The sequence below is a fragment of the Mobula birostris genome, chromosome 11 (assembly GCF_030028105.1).
Source record: "Mobula birostris isolate sMobBir1 chromosome 11, sMobBir1.hap1, whole genome shotgun sequence".
In the NCBI taxonomy this organism is placed as follows: domain Eukaryota; kingdom Metazoa; phylum Chordata; class Chondrichthyes; order Myliobatiformes; family Myliobatidae; genus Mobula; species Mobula birostris.
This window is the reverse complement of record NC_092380.1, coordinates 25,971,685-25,992,269: the sequence shown is the minus strand read 5'-3', so window position 1 is coordinate 25,992,269 and position 20,585 is coordinate 25,971,685. Positions and strand designations below refer to the sequence as shown.

Genomic DNA, 20,585 nt, shown 5'->3' with positions numbered 1-20,585 from the left:
TGGTAGCTGACACCGATGGCATGTGATACACTTACAAATAGAGCTAATCTTTAATAAAGCTAAAACTGTTGGAGCAGAGCCGATGGACTGAACGGCCCAATCTGCTCCTATGTCTTATGGTCTAAACTCTAAGTACTCCTCGCCACACGGGATGCAGGTCGCTCCTACCCTGGATTCCAACGCATACACGAAATGGAACGGGCCAGGTACTGGTGAACGCCTGGTGTTCGAAATGGATGGTAGTGTGGGTATGTTAGACCCCAGGCACACTGGCGGGGTGAAATTTCGCACTGTAATAACTTGCAGTGAACATTGGCTGAGACCACTGTTGTGCTTTATCCAAACATGAAGGGACCGAATACAAAGCAAGATGATCAAATGCCTGTACCATTTGTTCAGTTCTGTACTTCTCGGGGTGGTGGTGGTGGAGAGAAAACGGTGGGAAAACTCGTTGCTCACATTCGGTAAGCAACACAGTGATTAAGGTCGAGCAGCCAGAGCTCAAGGTCACGTCTGGAGACACGAGTTCAAATCACACCACTGTGGGGAATTGAAATTTAATTAACCAGGGATTTAAAATATAGTAAACATCAAAAACACAACCATGAGGTCACCAGGGTCCCGAAACTCATCACCTTCACACTTGCCCTTCAAGGAACAATAAGTGAGGGGATTGTCGGTGATATTCTGAATGAATACAAAGCCAGATCAATGTGTGTGAAACAATCAAGTGAGAAGGGACCCTACAGGAAAATGACTCTCAGGGTAGTATATGGTAGTATATTCGATTAGATTAGATTAGATTATGAGGACACGCAGTCCTCGTTTATTGTCATTTAGAAATGCATGCATTAAAAAATGATACAATGTTCCTCCAGAATGATATCACAAAAAAAAACAGGACAAACCAAGACTAAAACTGACAAAACCACATAATTATAATACGTTTGTATATAGTTACAACAATGCAAAGCAATACCATAAATTTGATAAAAAGCAGACCATGGGCACGGTAAAAAAAAAAGTCTCAAAGTCCTGATCAACTCATCATCTCACGCAGGCGGCAGAAAAGAGAAACTCTCCCTGCCATGAACCTCCAAGCGCCGACAACTTGCCGATGCATTGGAAACACCCGACCGCAGTGGGATCTGAGTCCATCCAAAAATTTTGAGCCTCCGACCAGCCCCTCTGAACACCATCCTCTGCCAAGCTCTTTGACCCTGCCCCGGCCGCCGAGCAACAAGCAAAGCCGAGGACTCGAGGCCTTCTCCTCCGGAGATTCCGGACCACACAGTAGCAGCAGCAGCGAAGCAGGCATTTCAGAAGTTTCTCCAGATGTTCCTCCGTACTCTCACGTCTGTCTCCATCAAATCAGGATTGTGCACGGCACCCTACTTGACAAATAACAGACATGTGGCATGCAAAAGTTTGGGCACCCGGGTCAAAATTTCTGTTACTGTGAATAACTAAGTGAGTAAAAGATGAACTGATTTCCAAAAGGCATAAAGTTAAAGATGACACATTTCTTTAATATTTTAAGCAAGAAAACTTTTTTATTTCCATCTTTTAGTTTCAAAATAACAAAAAAAGTGCCTGAAGGAAAAGTTTGGGCACCCTGCATGGCACTATTTAGTAACACCCCCTTTGGCAAGTATCACAGCTTGTAAACGCTTTTTGTAGCCTGCTAAGAGTCTTTCAATTCTTGTTTTGGGGATTTTTGCCCACTCTTCCTTGCAAAAGGCTTCTAGTTCTGTGAGATTCTTGGGCCGTGTTGCATGCACTCTTTTGATGTCTATCCACAGATTCTCAATGATGTTTAGGTCGGGGGACTGTGAGGGCCATGGCAAAACCTTCAGCTTGCGCCTCTTGAGGTAGTCCATTGGGGATTTTGAGGTGTGTTTAGGATTATTATCCTGTTGTAGAAGCCATCCTCTTTTCATCTTCAACTTTTTTTTACAGACGGTGTGATGTTTGCTTCCAGAATTTGCTGGTATTTAATTGAATTCATTCTTCCCTCTACTAGTAAATGTTCCCCATGCCACTGGCTGCAACACAAGCCCAAAGCATGATCAATCCACCCCCATGCTTAACAGTTGGAGAGGTGTTCTTTTCATGAAATTCTGCACCCTTTTTTCTCCAAACATACCTTTGCTCATTGCGGTCAAAAAGTTCTATTTTAACTTCATCAGTCCACAGGACTTGTTTCCAAAATGCATCAGGCTTGTTTAGACAACACACATCAAAGTAGCTGGTGAACGTAGTAGGCCAGGCAGCATCTCCAGGAAGAGGTACAGTCGACCTTTCAGGCTGAGACCCTTCGTCAGGACAGGGTCTCGATCTGAAACGTCGACTGTACCTCTTCCTAGAGATGCTGCCTGGCCTGCTGCGTTCACCAGCAACTTTGATGTGTGTTGCTTGAATTTCCAGCATCTGCAGAATTCCTCAGGCTTGTTTAGATGTTCCTTTGCAAACTTCAGACGCTGAATTTTGTTGTGAGGACGCAGGAAAGGTTTTCTTCTAATGACTTCCATGAAAGTCATATTTGTGCAGGTGTCACTGCATAGTAGAACAGTGCACCACCACTTCAGAGTCTGCTAAATCTTCCTGAAGGTCTTTTGCAGTCAAACGGGGGTTTTGATTTGCCTTTCTAGCAATCCTACTAGCAGTTCTCAGAAAGTTTTCTTGGTCTTCCAGACCTCAACTTGACCTCCACCATCCCTGTTAACTGCCATTTCTTAATTACATTACGAATTGAGGAAACGGCTACCTGAAAATGCTTTGCTATCTTCTTATAGCCTTCTCCTGCTTTGTGGGCATCATTTATTTTAATTTTCAGAGTGCTAGGCAGCTGCTTAGAGGAGCCCATGGATGCTGATTGTTGGGACAAGGTTTGAGGAGTCAGGGTATTTATAAAGCTTTGAAATTTGCATCACTTGACCTTTCCTAACGATGACTGTGAACAAGCCATAGCCCTAACAAGCTAATTAAGGTCTGAGACCTTGGTAAAAGTTATCTGAGAGTTCAAATCTCTTGGGGTGCCCAATTTTTTGCATGGTGCTCCTTTCCTTTTTCTCACTCTAGAACTGTACAAAACAAAAATAATACACTAATCTCGCTTAAAATGTTGAAAAGAATGTTTCACCTTTAACTTTATGACTTTTGGAGATCAGTTCATCTTCTACTGACTTAACTATTCACAGTAACAGAAATTTTGACCAGGGGTGCCCAAGCTTTTGCATGCCACTGTATATACTCTGATAGTAACTGTGACTTGCAGAGACTCACGCTCTGAGCTTTGATGCTGTTTCAGTAGCTGTGATGGAGGGCTGTGTGAACCCCCTGTGCTTTAGCCTGAGAACACAAGGTATGAGTGTACCGAAGCCCAACCATCGCTAACCAGGTACACTGTGTGTAACTGACCATCGAGAGCAAAACACAGAACATTTCAACCTGCCAAACTTTTCAGAATTTATTACAAAATAACCTGGAAACCATAAAAAATGACAAAAATATTGTTCAAATCAACATGCCAATGGATCTCAGTGGTAACAAACATTGGGGTCTTCACAGCTTTTGCGACATCCTGCTGCGTTAGTTGGTGTCCATCACTTCACCTTCTGCAAAATAAGAGGGTCAGAGTAATAATGAGGAAATGTACAGGAGCAGGTTACTCATCCTATTCCAGAGATCACCCCACTATCAACTCCCCTACCCACAGTGCAGCACCAAGCCACAGAGCACTGGCTCCTGCCTTCAGCCACAGTGCAGCACCAAGCCATAGAGCACTGGCTCCTGCCTTCAGCCACAGTGCAGCACCAAGCCATAGAGCACTGGCTCCTGCCTTCAGCCACAGTGCAGCACCAAGCCATAGAGCACTGGCTCCTGCCTTCAGCCCTGGTGTACCTTTGCTGACCTTAGTCTCGGGAGCATCCAACTGGCCACAAGTATCTCCAGGACTACTGAGTCAAGGCTCTCAATCCCAACAACTGTCTAGTGAACACTGCAGTGATGTGTACAAGTGTGAAGGCAGTATCAAACGTGCAAGATCCCCGTCTTGTCTCGTTACTGATTCCAGTTCTGTCCTTAGTACAGACATGGACGAGCCCTTTACAGTTCCCCATCCCTATGGAGAACGTCCACTAAGGCAAACAAGGTTTTAAGTTATTTTCTGCACAACAATTTCTTACTGAAAACCTAATTGTGTTCAGTTCTAGTTGTCTTATCGGAAGGATGTGGCAGCTTTAGAGAGGACGCAGAAAAGATTAACCAGGATGCTGCCTGGACGAGAGGGCACGCCTTACGAAGAAAGGATAAGTAAGCTAGGGGTTTTCCCTTTGGAGCAAAGGAGGATGTGAGGTGTACAAGAGGCTCAAGTGGAGTGGACAGCCAGAGATTTTTCCCCAGGGAGGCAATGGCTAATAAGAAGGGGCATAATTTTAAGGTGACTGGAGGGAATTATGGGGGGTGGAGGGGGGAGGAGAGAATGTTCTTTACCCAGAGAGCGGTGTGTGGAACATGCTGCCAAGGGTGCTGGTAGAACAGGTACATTAAGGGTACTTAAGAAGCTCTCAGGCACATGGATGAGAGAAAGATGGAAGGTTATGTAGGAGGGAAGGGTGAGAATGATCTTAGAGTAGGTTAAAAGGTCACAACAACACTGCACTGTGCTGTAAAAGCTTTTATAGATATGTAAAAAGGAAAAGACTGGTAAAGACAAATGTAGGTCCCCTACAGACAGAAACAGGTGAATTGATTATGGGGAGCAAGGACATGGCAGACCAATTGAATAATTACTTTGGTTCTGTTTTCACGAAGGAGGACATAAATAATCTTCCAGAAATAGTAGGGGACAGAGGGTCCAGTGAGATGGAGGAACTGAGCGAAATACATGTCAGTAGGGAAGTGGTGTTAGGTAAATTGAAGGGATTGAAGGCAGATAAATCCCCAGGGCCAGATGGTCTGCATCCTAGAGTGCTTAAGGAAGTAGCCCAAGAAATAGTGGATGCATTAGTGATAATTTTTCAAAACTCGTTAGATTCTGGACTAGTTCCTGAGGATTGGAGGGTGGCTAATATAACCCCACTTTTTAAAAAAGGAGGGAGAGAGAATTATAGACCGGTTAGCCTAACGTCGGTGGTGGGGAAACTGCTGGACTCAGTTATCAAAGATGTGATAACAGCACATTTGGAAAGCGGTGAAATGATCGGACAAAGTCAGCATGGATTTGTGAAAGGAAAATCATGTCTGACGAATCTCATAGAATTTTTTGAGGATGTAACTAGTAGAGTGAATAGGGGAGAACCAGTGGATGTGGTATATTTGGATTTTCAAAAGGCTTTTGACAAGGTCCCACACAGGAGATTAGTGTGCAAACTTAAAGCACACGGTATTGGGGGTAAGGTATTGATGTGGATGGAGAATTGGTTAGCAGACAGGAAGCAAAGAGTGGGAATAAACGGGACCTTTTCAGAATGGCAGGCGGTGACTAGTGGGGTACCGCATGGCTCAGTGCTGGGACCCCAGTTGTTTACAATATATATTAATGACTTGGATGAGGGAATTAAATGCAGCATCTCCAAGTTTGCGGATGACACGAAGCTGGGTGGCAGTGTTAGCTGTGAGGAGAATGCTAAGAGGATGCAGAGTGACTTGGATAGGTTGGGTGAGTGGGCAAATTCATGGCAGATGCAATTTAATGTGGATAAATATGAAGTTATCCACTTTGGTGGCAAAAATAGGAAAACAGATTATTATCTGAATGGTGGCCGATTAGGAAAAGGGGAGGTGCAACGAGACCTGGGTGTCATTATACACCAGTCATTGAGAGTGGGCATGCAGGTACAGCAGGCGGTGAAAAAGGCGAATGGTATGCTGGCATTTATAGCGAGAGGATTCGAGTACAGGAGCAGGGAGGTACTACTGCAGTTGTACAAGGCCTTGGTGAGACCACACCTGGAGTATTGTGTGCAGTGTTGGTCCCCTAATCTGAGGAAAGACATCCTTGCCATAGAGGGAGTACAAAGAAGGTTCACCAGATTGATTCCTGGGATGGCAGGACTTTCATATGAAGAAAGACTGGATGAACTGGGCTTGTACTCGTTGGAATTTAGAAGATTGAGGGGGGATCTGATTGAAACATATAAAATCCTAAAGGGATTGGACAGGCTAGATGCAGGAAGATTGTTCCCGATGTTGGGGAAGTCCAGAACGAGGGGTCACAGTTTGAGGATAAAGTGGATGCCTTTTAGGACCGAGATTAGGAAAAACTTCTTCACACAGAGAGTGGTGAATCTGTGGAATTCTCTGCCACAGGAAACAGTTGAGGCCAGTTCATTGGCTGTATTTAAGAGGGAGTTAGATATGGCCCTTGTGGCTACGGGGATCGGGGGTATGGAGGGAAGGCTGGGGCGGGGTTCTGAGTTGGATGATCAGCCATGATCATAATAAATGGCAGTGCAGGCTCGAAGGGCCGAATGGCCTACTCCTGCACCTATTTTCTATGTTTCTTTGTAACGTTCTATATTCTATGTTCCATAGCATCAAATGGAGATGTCGGAGTCCTGAAGAAGGGTCTCAGACTGAAATGCCGACTGTTTATTCGTCTCTATTGATGCTGCCTGACCTGCTGAGTTCCTCCCCAGCATACTGTTTTGTGAAGGAGACTGATGGATAGGTAGAGTCTCTTACCCTACCCCTACTTCCCCAGTGTTGTTCCTCTCCTGACGCTGTTTCCAGCCATAGTTGATTATTTCCTTCTGCTATTCCAACCACACGACATTTATTGTCTGAAGCCTGATCCACCATTCCCCAACAGCCCCTCCCAGACCAGTGGGATCCAGAATCCAGGATAAGTGTGCAAAAATTCTCCTTCTTCAGAGATTCATCTCCCCGCTCCTCGTGCCAGATCATCCCGACCTGGACACGTGCCTCACTGCTTGGGGGGGGATTTATTTAGTTAAGAGATACAGCATAGTAACAAGTCCTTTTGGTGCAATGATCCCATACCACCCAATTGCACTCATATGACCAATTAGCCTACTAACCCGCATACCTTTGGACTGTGGGAAAAGTGGAGCACCCGGAGGAAACCCATGGGTAGAATGTACAAAATCCTCACAGGCAGGGGTGGGATTGAACCCAGATCATCGGCTACCATGCCACCCTAACTTATGGGAGCACCTTCAGCAGCTGGCCCACTGCTGTTTCTCACCATTCAAAATCAGGTTTATTATCACTGAAATCTGTTGTTTTGCGGCAAAACAAAAAATTACTAAGTTTCAACAAGAAACAAAATCATTAAATAATGCAGAAGAGCAATAGTGAGGTCTGTTTATGGACTGCTGCAAAATCTGATGGCTGAGGGGAAGAAGCTGTTCCGGAAACATGGAGTGTGTGTCCTAAGGCTCCTGAACCTCCTCTCTGATGGTAGTAATGGGTGGTGGGGCTCCTTAGTGAGGAATGCCACTTTCAAATCCTCAGACCAACTCGCAGTGTGATATAAATCATAAACAAGAGAAAATATGCAGAGGCTGGAAATCCGAGCAACACACACAAAATGCTGGAGGAACTCAAAAGTCCCGCCGAAGGGTTTTGGCCCAAAACGTCGACTATACTTTACTCCCCATAGCCTGGCCTGCTGAGTTCCTCCAGTATTTTGAGTGTGATATAAACGCAGGTTTTAACCACGTCACAGATGAATAATAATATACAAACATCAGTGAGCAGGTCAGTCATAAAGGGTGACAGCACAGAAATGGGTCCTTCGGCCAATCCAATCCGTGCTGAATTCTGCCTAGTCCTATTGACTCAAAAGTCCCGCCGAAGGGTTTTGACCCAAAACGTCGACTGTACTTTTCATCATCCCCAGCACAGCTTCTGTGTTACTGTTTGCAGTATTTAAGAGAAGTTTGGATGGGAGGGGTATAGAGGACTTCCATCCAAACTTCTCTTAAATGCTGCAATCATATACACATCCATACATCCACTGGCAGCTCATTCCACACTCTCACCATCCTCTGAGTGAAGACCTTGCACCTCAGATACTTGCAGGTCAGCTCGAGTCTCTCACAGTAATTGTGATCACACTCACGGCCTACACGTACCTTACCCTGGAAGTCCCTAGGAAGTACCCAAGTTGGTGCATAGTTTCCATCATCCCCAGCACAGCTACTGTGTTACTGTTGATAACCCAACTTCTGCCCAAGAGATGGGCCAGTTCCGGACAAGTCTGCCTTCACATTTTCCATAATTCCCTTTGAAATTGAAATTACATCCTATCTTTGAGCTCCCTGGGGTCAAACACTAACCATAGCTAGAGGCATTGTAGTTTTACGCTTAGCGTAGCACTTTACAGCACCAGTGATTGGGGTTTCTGCCGCTTACTGTAAGGAGTTTGTATGTTCTCCCCATGACCGTGTGGGTTTCCTCCAGGCACTCAGATTTCCTCCCACATTCCAAAGACATACAAGTTAGCGTTAGTAAGTTGTGGGCGTTCTATGTTGGCACCGGAAGCGTAGCAACACTGTGGGCAGCCCCCAGCACAGCCTTAGGCTGTGTTGGTCATTGACGAAATGACGCATTTCACCGTCACCGGACTTCATGCACGCATCACTGTCCCTGTTATGGTATACGTGATCTGGTTTCTGCAGCCGGGATAAACTCACTTATTTCATTGAACATGAAGGCGTCCTGGTATTCCTTCATGTACTGCGTTGATCGGGACTCATCCAGGAAGAGGGAGTAAACACGTTTAATGTCATCCACTTGTACCTCTGTCCCCTGAAACAAAACAGGAAACAACTGTGGTTGGGATCAAGGAAAGAGATAAAATGGGAGAAGGGTAAAGAAAGGGAAATGTATATGTACATGGGTGGGTTGGTGGGAGGAATGGGGCTTGTTTTGCTGTTGTTGTTTTGTCACTTGTTGTGTGCTGTATTGTTCTGTTGAGTATGGTATATTGGCGCTGGAATGTGTGACCACACTTGTGGGCTGCCCCAGCACATCCTTGGGCTGTGTCGGTAGTTGACACAATCAACACATTTCACTGTATGCTTCTGTGTACGTGTGGAGTAAAGGGAATTATAGGGGCATGAGAGAGGAGCCAGCCAAAATTGACTGGAAGGGGACACCAGCAGGGATGATGGCAGAACAGCAACGGCTGGAGTTTCTGGAGGCAATTTGGAAGGTGCAGAATAGATACATCCCAAAGATGAAGTAGTATTCTAAAAGGAAGAAGAGGTAACTATGGTTGACAAAGGAAGTCAAGGACAGCATAAAATCAAAAGACCAACAGATGGCAACTGAAAAAAACCAGGAGAGAAAAGATGAAACATGAAGGTAAGCTAACCAAAAATAGAGGATACCAAAAGTTTTTTTCAGGTATACTGTATAAAGATTAAAAGAGGTGAGAGTAGACATCAGATCACTAGAAAATGGCACTGGAGAGATAGGAAAGGAGGACAAAGAAATTGTGGACGAACTCCACCATTTCATCATGGCTGATTCAAATTTTCTCTCAGCCCCAATCTCCTCCCTTACCCCTTCATGCCCTGATCAATCATGAATCTATCAACCTCTGCATTAAAGACCTGGCTTCCATAGCTGCCTGTGGCGAAGAACTCCACAGATTCACCACTCTCTGGCTAAGGAAATTTCTCCTCTTCTCCATTCTAAAAGGACGCCCCTCTATTCTGAGGCTAGGTTCTCTGGTCTTAGACTCTCCCACCACTGGAAGCATCCACTCTATCAAGGCATTTCATCATTTGATAGGTTTCCATTAGATCATCTCTCATTCTTCAGAATTCTAGTGAATACAGGCCCAGAGCCATCAAATGCTCCTCATATGACAAACCATTCAATCCTGGAATCATTTTCATGAACTTTGAACCCTCTCCATTTTCAGCACATGCTTTCTAAAATAGGGGGCCAAAACGGGCTCACAATACTCCAAGTGAGGCCTTACCAATGCTTTATAAAGTTTCAACATTACATCCTTGCTTTTATATTCCAATCTTCTTGAAATGAATGCTAACATCCCATTTACCTTCTCACTACTATTTTCAAAATGGAGAGAAAACTGGAAGGTAAACTTGCAGGTTGAATTGGTGGTAAGGAAGGCAAATACAACGTTAGCATTCATTTTGTGAGGACTAGAATACAAGAGCAAGGACGTGATGCTGAGGCTTTATAGGGCATTGGTCAGACTGTACTTGGGGTATTGTGAGCAGTATTGGGCTCTTTATCTAAAAACAGAGATGTACTGTCATTGGAGAGGGTCTAGAGGTGGTTCATGAGAATGTTTCTGGGAATGAAAGGGTTAATGTATGAGGAGTGCTTGATGGCTCTGGACCTTTACTTGCCTAAGCTCAGAAGAATGAAGGGGGATCTCATTGAAACCTACAGAGTACTGAAAGGCCTGGCTAGAGTGGATGTGAAGAGGATGTTTACTATAATGGGTGGGTCTAGGACCAGAAGGCACAGCCTTAAAATAAGAGGGTGGTGAATCTGTGGAAATCATTGCTAGGGGTGGCTGTGGTGGCCAAGTCATTAAGTATATTTAAAGCAGAGGGTGATAAGTCCTTGATTAGTCACAGCATTAAAGGTTACAGGAAAATGGGGTTGAGAGGGATATCGGCCATGATGGAATGGTAGAACAGACTTGATGGGCCGAGTGGCCTAATTCTGCTCCTTTATCTTACGGACAAATAAATTTGATTCTGAATCAGAACTCTGCTCTCTGCAGGCTAGTGGGCCCAGTTGAATTTTACAATATCGTAGCACCAATTGCCCATCATTGTGGGGATTGGATAAGGCTGTGAGACATGGAAAATGTGAACTTTGAAAGGGCACTGAGATACACTGGTGGAGGAGAAGCATGGGAGCTTTATATTGCATCTGTAGGTGATGCATAGCTCAAAGTGAGGAACACCATTTGCCAGCAAGGAGATATTTGGTCTCAGGGACGGAACTGACAGCAGGATGGACCCAGACCGGCAGGAAGTGTGGTCTACCTTGCGCTTCTTACAGACGAGGTTGGCAGCAGTGATCAACTGAATGGAGTAACGGAGAGACGTTTCCAAGCCGATCCGGGTGAGTACTGTGTATGCATCCTCACTCATCTCCACGTCCTCCTCTTCACACCTACACATAACAAGGGAAGATCTTTAAAGGGAAGATCATGGTAGCATGGAAGACTCAGAAGTCTATACACCTCACTTGAGTTATGCAAAAGTGGCTGCTTATATATTAAAAAAGTTCTCTCAAACAGCTAATAAAACAATTCAGTTCACTGCATTACAAACAAGATATGTACCCAAACTCCAGTGCAATTAATCTGAAGGCAAACTGCTGGGTTAACAGGTTATAGTGAACAGCAATAGAGCCAAAGGACAACATAGTTCAGAAAAAGGCCTTTCGGCTCACCTAGTTCACACTGACCCATTATTTTGCCTAGTCCCATCAATCTGCACCTGGACCTTAGCCCACCATGCCCCTCCCAACAATGTACTTATCCAAACTTCTCTTAAATGTTGCATTCGAATCTGCATCCACCACTCCGCTAGGGTCTGTCATTCAACAGAAAGGCAACTACTTCCGTAGCTACTTCTCCTGGAAAACTGGTTGAGAATTACAATTCTCAGAGACAAAGGAGTGACCGCAGAGAGGCTTATAAAGTGAACGTTTTTCCCCCCGAGGTAGAGAAGTGTAAAATTAGAGGATATATGCTTAATAATAAGAATAGTAACCATCTGGATATAATAATACAGGATAAACAAGCAATAACAACTTACTTAATAGATATAGCCATTCCAAACATCGCTTACAAAAATCAATTAGTGAAAAACATCAGAAATATGCCGAATTAAAAGAGGAAATTGAAAGACTATGGAACATGAACAGAATATACATTGTCCCATTAAGAATATCTACAACTGGTATCATCCCAAAGTCACTACACAGTCGCATTAAACAATTAGACCTACACAGCAATATTCATGTAAATCTCCAGAAAGCCACAATACTAAACTTCACCAGAATAGTCTGAAAGTTCCTAGCAACTAAGAAATGAGCGTGCTTGGTTTTGCTTGCATCTCAGGATTTACCAACTTGAGCTGAGGAAAAAATAAAAATACAACGACAGTAACTATACAGCATTTTTCATACAGATGAGTAGTTGTTGGTGCATGGCCAAGTGGCTATGGCATTCGCCTAGTGATCTGAAGGTCACTAGTTCGAGCCTTGGCTGAGGCATCGTGTTGTGTCCTTGAACAAGGCACTTAACCACACATTGCTCTGCGACGACACGGGTGCCAATCTGTATTGGTCCCAATGCCCTTCCCTTGGACAACATCGGTGTCGTAGAGACGGGAGACTTGCAGCATGGGCAACTGCTGGTCTTCCATACAACCTTGCCCAGGCCTGCGCCCTGGAAACCTTCCAAGACACAAATCCATGGTCTCACGAGACTAACGGATGCCTATTATTATGATGTAGTTTGAAGTGCTTTAGAATAGGATAAAGAGCAAACATGAAAATAAAATATAAATAAAAATAAACATGAAAATAAAAGACAAAAACAATGTTAGTAAAAGCAAGGTTAAATAAGTTTTGAACTGATGTTTGAAAGTGTCAACCAAGTCTGAGTCTGCATCCTTATTTGATATTCAATTCCAGAGTTTAGGAGTGTAATTCAAAAAAAGCTGACCTGCCAATGATCTTTTGAAGGAGATTGTTTAAATTTAAGAGATCGGTGGAAGAAGACCTGAAAGCATGAGCAGGATTATAAAAATGAAACAATTCTGTGCCGTACTCTGGTCCCTTCATGTCTGTGTGGAATGACTGAACTATCCCGAGGAGCCTCAGGGGACAACCAATCCTGGCGAGGATTTTGAACAGGCCGTCTCTGCTCACAAGGTGAAGGCCTTCGTAAGGTCAACGAAAGTGACGTAGGATGGTTGTCTTTGCTCTCTGCATTTCTCTTGTAGCTGTCGAAGGGAGAAAACCTCCCAGGAGGGGGGAGAAAATGGCGATGCAACGACACTTCGGTGATGAATCTCTGTTATTTGTCAAGTAGGGGACCGTGCACAATCCTGATTTGATGGAGATAGACGTGACAGCAAGGAGGAACATCTGGAAAATTTCTGAAATGCCTGCTTCACTGCCGCTGCTACTGTGTGGTAACTGGAATCTCCAAAGCTGAAGGCCTCGAGATCCTCGGCTTTGCGTGTTTCTGCAGCTGGGGCGAGGTCGAAGGCACTTGGCAGAGGATGGCACTTGGGAGGCTGTATCGGAGAGGCTGGTCGGAAGCTCAAAGTTTTCAGACGGATGGACTCAGTGTCGGCTGTGGTCGGGTGCTTTCAAGGTATCAGCAAGTTGACAGTGCCTGGAGGTTTATGGCAGGGGGTTTCTCCCTTTTGCCGCCTGCTATCAGGGACTCGGGAGTAGATCGACTCGGGACTTTGAGACTTTTTTTTTACTGTGCCTATGATCTGTTCTTTGTCAAATTATGGTATTGTTTTGCACTGCTGTAACTATATGTTATAATTATGTGGTTCTGTCAGTGTTAGTCTTTGGTCTGTCCTGATTTCTGTGATATCACTCCGGAGAAACATTGTGTCATTTCGTAATGCATGTATGCATTTCTAAATGACAATAAAAGAGGACTGAGTGTTCTCATAATCTAAAGATCATGTCGATTGTGGAGTGTTCTGACCTGAAACCGCACTGAGACTCGGGATATACCCTTTCTGCTATTTTCTGCAGTCTGTTCAGGACCACACGGGTGAAGACCTTTCCAACGATGCTCAGCAAAGAGATTCCCCTGTAGCTGCTACAGTCGCTTCTGTCCCCTTTGAGGGCGTCGTTCAGTTCGACGGCTCTTCTTCGGAGGCCTTCAACATCCGCAGCGGTGTGAAGCAGGGCTGCGTGCTTCCCCCCCACCCTGTTTGGCATCTTCTTCGCAGTCATGCTGAAGCACGCCTTTGGAACATCAACTGATGGTGTCTACCTCCACACCAGATCAGATGGAAGCTGTTCAGTCTGTCCCAGCTGAGGGCAAAAACCAAGTTTCGTGAAGTACTCATCAGGGACATGTTGTTTGCAGACGATGTGGCACTGGCAACACACTCTGAAGAGCAACTGCAACGCCTCATGGACAGCTTCTCAAGAGCCTGCCAGGAGTTCAGCTTGACCATCAGCCTGAAGAAAACCAACGTGCTGGGCCAAGGCGTTGAGCACACCCCGGCCATTACCATCAACAACTACGAGCTGGAGGTAGTTCACGAGTTTACATACCTTGGCTCCACCATCACGTTCAGCCTCTCCCTAGACCCCGAGATCAACAGACAGATCGGACGAGCAGCCTCAACATTCGCCAGGCTGACAAAGAGAGTCTGGGAGAACAGAAAGCTGATGATGCACACCAAAGTTGCAGTCTACAGGGCCTGCATCCTCAGCACACTGCTTTACGGCAGCAAGACCTGGAGCCTCTACTACAGACAACAGCGGCGTCTCAACACCTTCCACCTTCGCAGCCGGAGACACTGCCTGGATATCAAGTGGACTGATCGACAGTGAGGTCCTGGCCTGCGTCCAGATACCCAGCCTCTTCACCCTGCTCCAACAACGCTGTCTCCGCTGGCTGGGCCACGTACACTGCATGTCAGATGGGAGGATCCCGAAAGACCTGCTGCACGGGGAACTGGCCTCCGGCAAGAGAGCACAAGGGTGGCCCCATCCTTGTTTCAAAGACGTTTGCAAGAGAGACATGAAGTCACTGAAAATGAACGTCGAGAGGTGGGAGGACATCGCAAATGATCGCTCTCACTGGAAGCTGGAACTACACAGAGGTCTAAAAAGAGGAGAAGAGAAGCTGAGGCTGGCTGCTGAAGAAAAGCGCATTCGTCGTTAAAACAGCACCAAGACAACAATGGAGGACAGTGCCTTCAAGTGCAGTCGCTGCAGCCGAGACTGTCACTCCCGTGTGGGACTCTACAACCACAACAGACGCTGCTCTAACACAGACTGAAGCAAGACTTTCCAGGCGCAGATCCATGGTCCCGCGAGACTAACGGTCCCGGACCATTAAGAGCTTTAAGAATAAGAGAACTTTAAGATCAAATCTAAAAGCTACAGAAAGCCCATGCAGAGTAGTTAGGACGAGAGTGACACGTTCCCTCATTCTGGAAAGTCTAGCAGCAGCATTCTGAATGAGTTGAAGTTTGTCAATAGATTACTTTGGAAGGCCAGAAAAAAATGCACTGGAGTAATCTAGTCCATTCATGATAAAGGCAGGAATTAATTTTTCAGCATCATTATGTGATAGAAATAGGCATAACTTTGCAATACTTCTTCAGTGTAGAAATGGTACTCTGGTCACTTTATGTGTGATTTATGTGCCAGACTCGTCACTTCTGATTTTACAAAGAGAGCCAAGTTCCCAAGTTTATCAAGAAGTCGGCTTCATTAAGCACCTCCGCTCCATCCGCCACAAGTGGAGCTTCCTGGTGGCCAAACATATTAATTCCAATTCCCATTCCAATATGTGCCAAGACAAGACAACCTTCATGGTGGAGGAGCAACACCTTATATTCTGCCTGGGTAGCCTCCAACCTGATGATGAATATTGATTTCTCCTTCTGGTTAAAAAAAAAATCTCCCCCACCCTCCTCTATTCCCTACGGACATTTTACCTTTCACAAAGGCAGACTTTGTTTACTTGAGGTTTAGAAGGGACATGTATCCTCAACAGTTTGGAGAATCACAGATAATCTGATTCGAGTAGTTGGCTGGGTGGAGAGTTTTCAAGGGAATGAAAGTTTCAGATAAGGGGTGCAAGTTTAAAAATGGGGCCAGACCATGACAGGACAGGCTAGGAAATACTTTGCTAACTCCCAGAAAAAGCAAAACCCAGGTTGATGATTTGAAATTTTAGATCAACATACTTTTATCAACAAAGGGTAAACAATTAAGTTGGCCAAGTTGCATCAAGGTCATGGTGAATAGTTGAACAGTGGAACAAGTTCAAGTGCTTCAATCAAACTTAAAGCTGAGAAGGAATCAGTGCTGGGGAAACTTGCTGCCTTCATCAAATTCACAGCAAAAGTGGAATTGTTATCTTGGATTGCTCCTCATACAAAACTGCTTTTTCTAAAAGGCAATCTCATGGAAGTTCATAAGGTTGTTAAGGCAGCCTTCTTAACAACCCTGTCATTGGGTTGGCCTTCATTTGTTGGGGGGATTGAATTCAATGTTGCAGTTCTATAAAACCCTGGTTAAATCACACTTGAAATACTGTGTTCAACTCTAGTTGCCTCATCATTGAGAGGATGTGGAAGTTTTAGAGAGGGTGCGAAGGAGATTTATCGGGATTTGAGAGAATGTCTTATGAGGATAGGTTGAGTGAACTAGGGCTTTTATCTTTGGAGTGAAGGAGAATGAGAGGTAATTTGATTGGGGAGTATAAACAAACACAGAGCTATGATGGCACTGAAGAGCAGTGTCTTTGAGCTCATCTGTGGAAACAGCTTAATTTCCCCCCTTAATGTCTCTTTTTTTTCCCTTTTCAATGTGGACGGGTCCTGTAAGTGCCCTTGACCGGCAGCTGCATTCAAACTACGTTCTTTACGGCAATGGTTCCCATTCCTGGGGCTCACCAACTGGCCATTTTTCAATATCCCAAGGATGCGGCCTAGAAGATGAGCACAACTTCGGGGCTCTGAGGCTTTGCGGCCTTCGGGAGAAGTGTCGCGGGAGAAAACAGAGAATCGGGAACAGCAGGTACTTGGTGAACTACTCTCTCTCTCTCATTGGTGCGGGAGAGTTTGCTGTCAATTCTCGAGTCAGAAAACTTGGAAAAAGTGACATGGCAGACTTTAACACCATAAATGAGTTTTTTGTTTTTGTTGGTCTCCCCTCTCGCTGTGTGACATCTTTTTATTAGGGAGGGGCAGAGGTAGCGTGCCTGTGGTATCTTGAATTGCTCGGATGTACGTTGAGTTTTTCTGTGCTGCAGATGGTCTCTCTGAGGGGCTTTGGTGTTGCTTGTTTGGTGGGTGGTGGGTTCTCATGCTGTTTGCTAAAATAAGGGGGGGGGATTGATGCTTTTACTGCTGCTTGTGTGTGGGAGGGGTTTTAACATTTTTACTGTCACTCATTTTTTGGGGTACTTTTCTGCTTTCGTGCGAAGAGCAACAATTTCAAGTTGTATACATTCTCTGATATGAAATGGAACCATTGAACTATAGGCTGGTGAGTCTAACATTAGTTGTGGGAAAGTTATTGGAAGGTATGCTAAGGGACTGGATATACAAGTATTTGGACAGACACGGACTGATTAAGGATAGTCAGCATGGCTTCGTGCGTGGTAGATCATGTCTCACCAACATGATTCATCAATCACTAATGATTTAGATGAGGGAATTAAAAGTAACATTAGCAAATTTGCCAATGACACAAAGCTGGGTGGCAGTGTGAAATGTGAGGAGGATGTTATGAGAATGCAGGGTGACCTGGACAGGCTGGGTGAGTGGGCAGATGCATGGCAGATGCAGTTTAATGTGGATAAATGTGAGGTTATCTACTTTGGTGGTAAGAACAGGAAGTCAGATTATTATCTAAATGGAGTCAAGTTAGGAAAAGGGGAAGCACAACGAAATCTAGGTGTTCTTGTTCATCAGTCACTGAAAGCAAGCATGCAGGTACAGCAGGCAGTGAAGAAAGCTAATGGCATGCTGGCCTTCATAACAAGGGGAATTGAGTATAGGAGCAAAGAGGTCCTTCTGCAACTGTACAGGGCCCTGGTGAGACCACACCTGGAGTATTGTGTGCAGATTTGTTCTTCAAATTTGAGGAGGGACATTCTTGCTACTGAGGGAGTGCAGCGGAGGTTCACAAAGTTAATTCCCAGGATGGCGGGATTGTCATATGTTGAAAGATTGGAGCGACTGGGCTTGTATACACTGGAATTTAGAAGGATGAGAGGGGATCTGATTGAAACATATAAGATTATTAAGGGATTGGACACGCTGGAGGCAGGAAGCATGTTCCTGCTGATGGGCGAGTCCAGAACCCGGAGGCCACAGTTTGAGAATAAGGGGTAGGCCATTTAGAACAGAATTGAGGAAAAACGTTTTCACCCAGAGAGTGGTGGATATGTGGAATGCTCTGCCCTAGAAGGCAGTGGAGGCCAAGTCTCTGGATGTTTTCAAGAAAGAGATGGAGAGAGCTCTTAAAGATAGCGGAATGAAAGGTTATGGGGATAAGGCAGGATCTGGATACTGATTGTGGATGATCAGCCATGATCACAGTGAATGGCGGTGCTGGCTCGAAGGGCCAAATGGCCTACTCCCGCACCTATTGTCTATTAACCTTAAAAGACTTTTTTTGAGGACGTTACGAGGAAAGTGGATGAAGACAAGGCAGTGGATGTTGTCTACGTGGACTTTAGTAAGGCATTTGACAAGGTCCCGCATGGGAGGCTGATCAGAAGGTTCAGTCGCTTGATATTCAGGATGAGGTAGCAAATTGGATTAGACATTGGCTTTGGGTGAGAAGCCAGAGAGTGGTAGTAGAGGGTTGCCTCTGACTGGAAACCTGTGATTAGTGGAGTGCCGTAGGGATTGGTACCAGGTCTGTTGTTGTTTGCCATCTATATCAATGATTTGGATGATAACTGGATCAGCAAATTTATGGATGAGGTCATGCTTGGTGTTGTAGTGGACAGTGACGAAAACAATCATGGCTTGCAGAGGGATCTGCATCAGCTGGAAAAATGGGCTGAAAAATGGCAGATGGAATTTAATGCAGACAATTATGAGGTTTTGCATTTTGGTAGGACCAATCAGGGTAGTTCTTACACAGTGAACAATAGGGCATCGAGGAGTGCGGTAGAACAAAGGGACTTAGGAATACAAGTCCATAGTTTGTTGAAAGTGGCGTCACATGTAGAAAGCTTGGCACATTGGCCTTCGTAAATCAAAGTACTGAGTACAAGAAATAGGATGTTATATTGAGGTTGTATAAGATGTAGGTGAGGCCTCCTTTGATGTATTGCGTGCAGTTTTGATCACCTACATACAGGAAAGATCTAGTAAACAAGGTTGAAAGAGTACAGAGAAAATTTACAAGGATGTTGCTGGGTCTGGAGGACCTGAATACAAGGTAAGATTGAATAGGTTAGGAGTGTACCCTTTAGAACGTAAAACACTGAGAAGTACACAAAATTATGAGGGGTATAGATAGGGTAAATGAGGTTGGATGGGAATACAACCAGAGGTCATGAGTTAAGGGTGAAAGGTGAGAAGTTTAAAGGGAACACAAGGGGAAACTTCTTCACTTAGAGGGTCATGAGCGTGAAATGAGTGGCCAGCACAAGTAGTGCTTACGAGCTTGATTTGAACACTTAAGAGAAGCTTGGATAGGTACATGGATAGCAGAGGTATGGAGGGCTAATGTTCCCAGTGCATGTCGATAGGAGTAGGCAGTTTAAGTGGTTTTGGCATGGACTAGATGGGCTGAAGGGTCTGTTTCTGTGCTGTTCTGTATGACTCTGTAACATAAGAGGCATGGATCGAATGGACAGTCAGATATTTCTCCCCAGGAAGGAAATACAAAAGAGGATAATTTTAAGGCAGTAGGTGGAAAGTACAAGGGGGATATCAGAGCCAAGCTTTAAAAAAATATACAGAGTGGTAGGTGTGTAGAATGCACAACAGGGGTAGTGGTAGAGGCAAATACATTCTGGACATTTAAGAGACTCTTAGATGGGCACATGGATGAAAGAAAAGTGGAAGGGTATGTGGGAGGGAAGCGCTAGATTGATTTTAGAGTAGCTTAAGAAGTCAGCACAGCATTGTGGGCCGTAGGGCTTGAACTGTGCTTCACTGTTCTGTATTTTAAAACTTCATCCCAATGAGCATAACAACTACTGACCTACCAGGAACAAGTTGCAGTGGTTCTGTCTCTGGCACTGAGGTTGGAGCCTCGACTCAGAAGGGGAGGAGGGAAGAGAGGACAGCGGTAGTGATAAGGGATTCTATAGTCAGGGGGGCAGATAGGAGATTTTGTGGGGGAGATCGGGAGTCTCAGATGGTATGTTGCCTCCCTGGTGCCAGGGTCCGGGACATCTCAGGTCGGGTGCAGGTTATTCTCGAGAGGGAGGGCAAGAATCCAGATGTTGTGGTCCATGTAGGGACCAACGACGTGGGTAGGAAGAGTGAGGGGGTCCTGCGTAGTGAGTTCAGGGAGTTAGGTGCGAAGCTGAAGGGCAGGACCTCCAGGGTAACAATCTCAGGATTGCTACCTGTGCTACATGCGAGTGAGGCGAAAAGGATTATACAGATCAATACGTGGCTGAGAGGATGGTGCAGGAGGGAGGGCTTCAGGTTTTTAGATAATTGGGCTTTGTTCCAGGGAAGGTGGGGGGACGGTTTACACCTGAACTGGAGGGGTACTAACATTCTTGCAGGAAAGTTTGCTAGTGCTGCTTGGGGGGGTTTAAACTAAATTTGCAGGGGGCAGGGATCCAGAATGTGAGAGAGGATAGCGAGATGGAGTATAAAGGACAGGTGGGGACTACACAGTTCCGG

General features: G+C 45.1%; 1 protein-coding gene across 1 annotated transcript in view; it reads right to left on the bottom strand.

Moving 5' to 3' along the window:
* Positions 1-3,456: 3,456 nt before the first annotated feature.
* Positions 3,457-20,585, bottom strand: part of ruvbl2 (RuvB-like AAA ATPase 2) — a 41,446-nt gene continuing 24,317 nt past the window's right edge. Inside the window, exons 13-15 of the mRNA XM_072271935.1 lie at positions 11,010-11,139; positions 8,664-8,778; positions 3,457-3,617 (exon numbers count right to left, since the gene is read on the bottom strand). Of these exons, the coding sequence (XP_072128036.1) occupies positions 3,592-3,617; positions 8,664-8,778; positions 11,010-11,139 (271 nt within the window). The 3' untranslated portion in view covers positions 3,457-3,591. The remainder of the gene's footprint in view (positions 3,618-8,663; positions 8,779-11,009; positions 11,140-20,585) is intronic.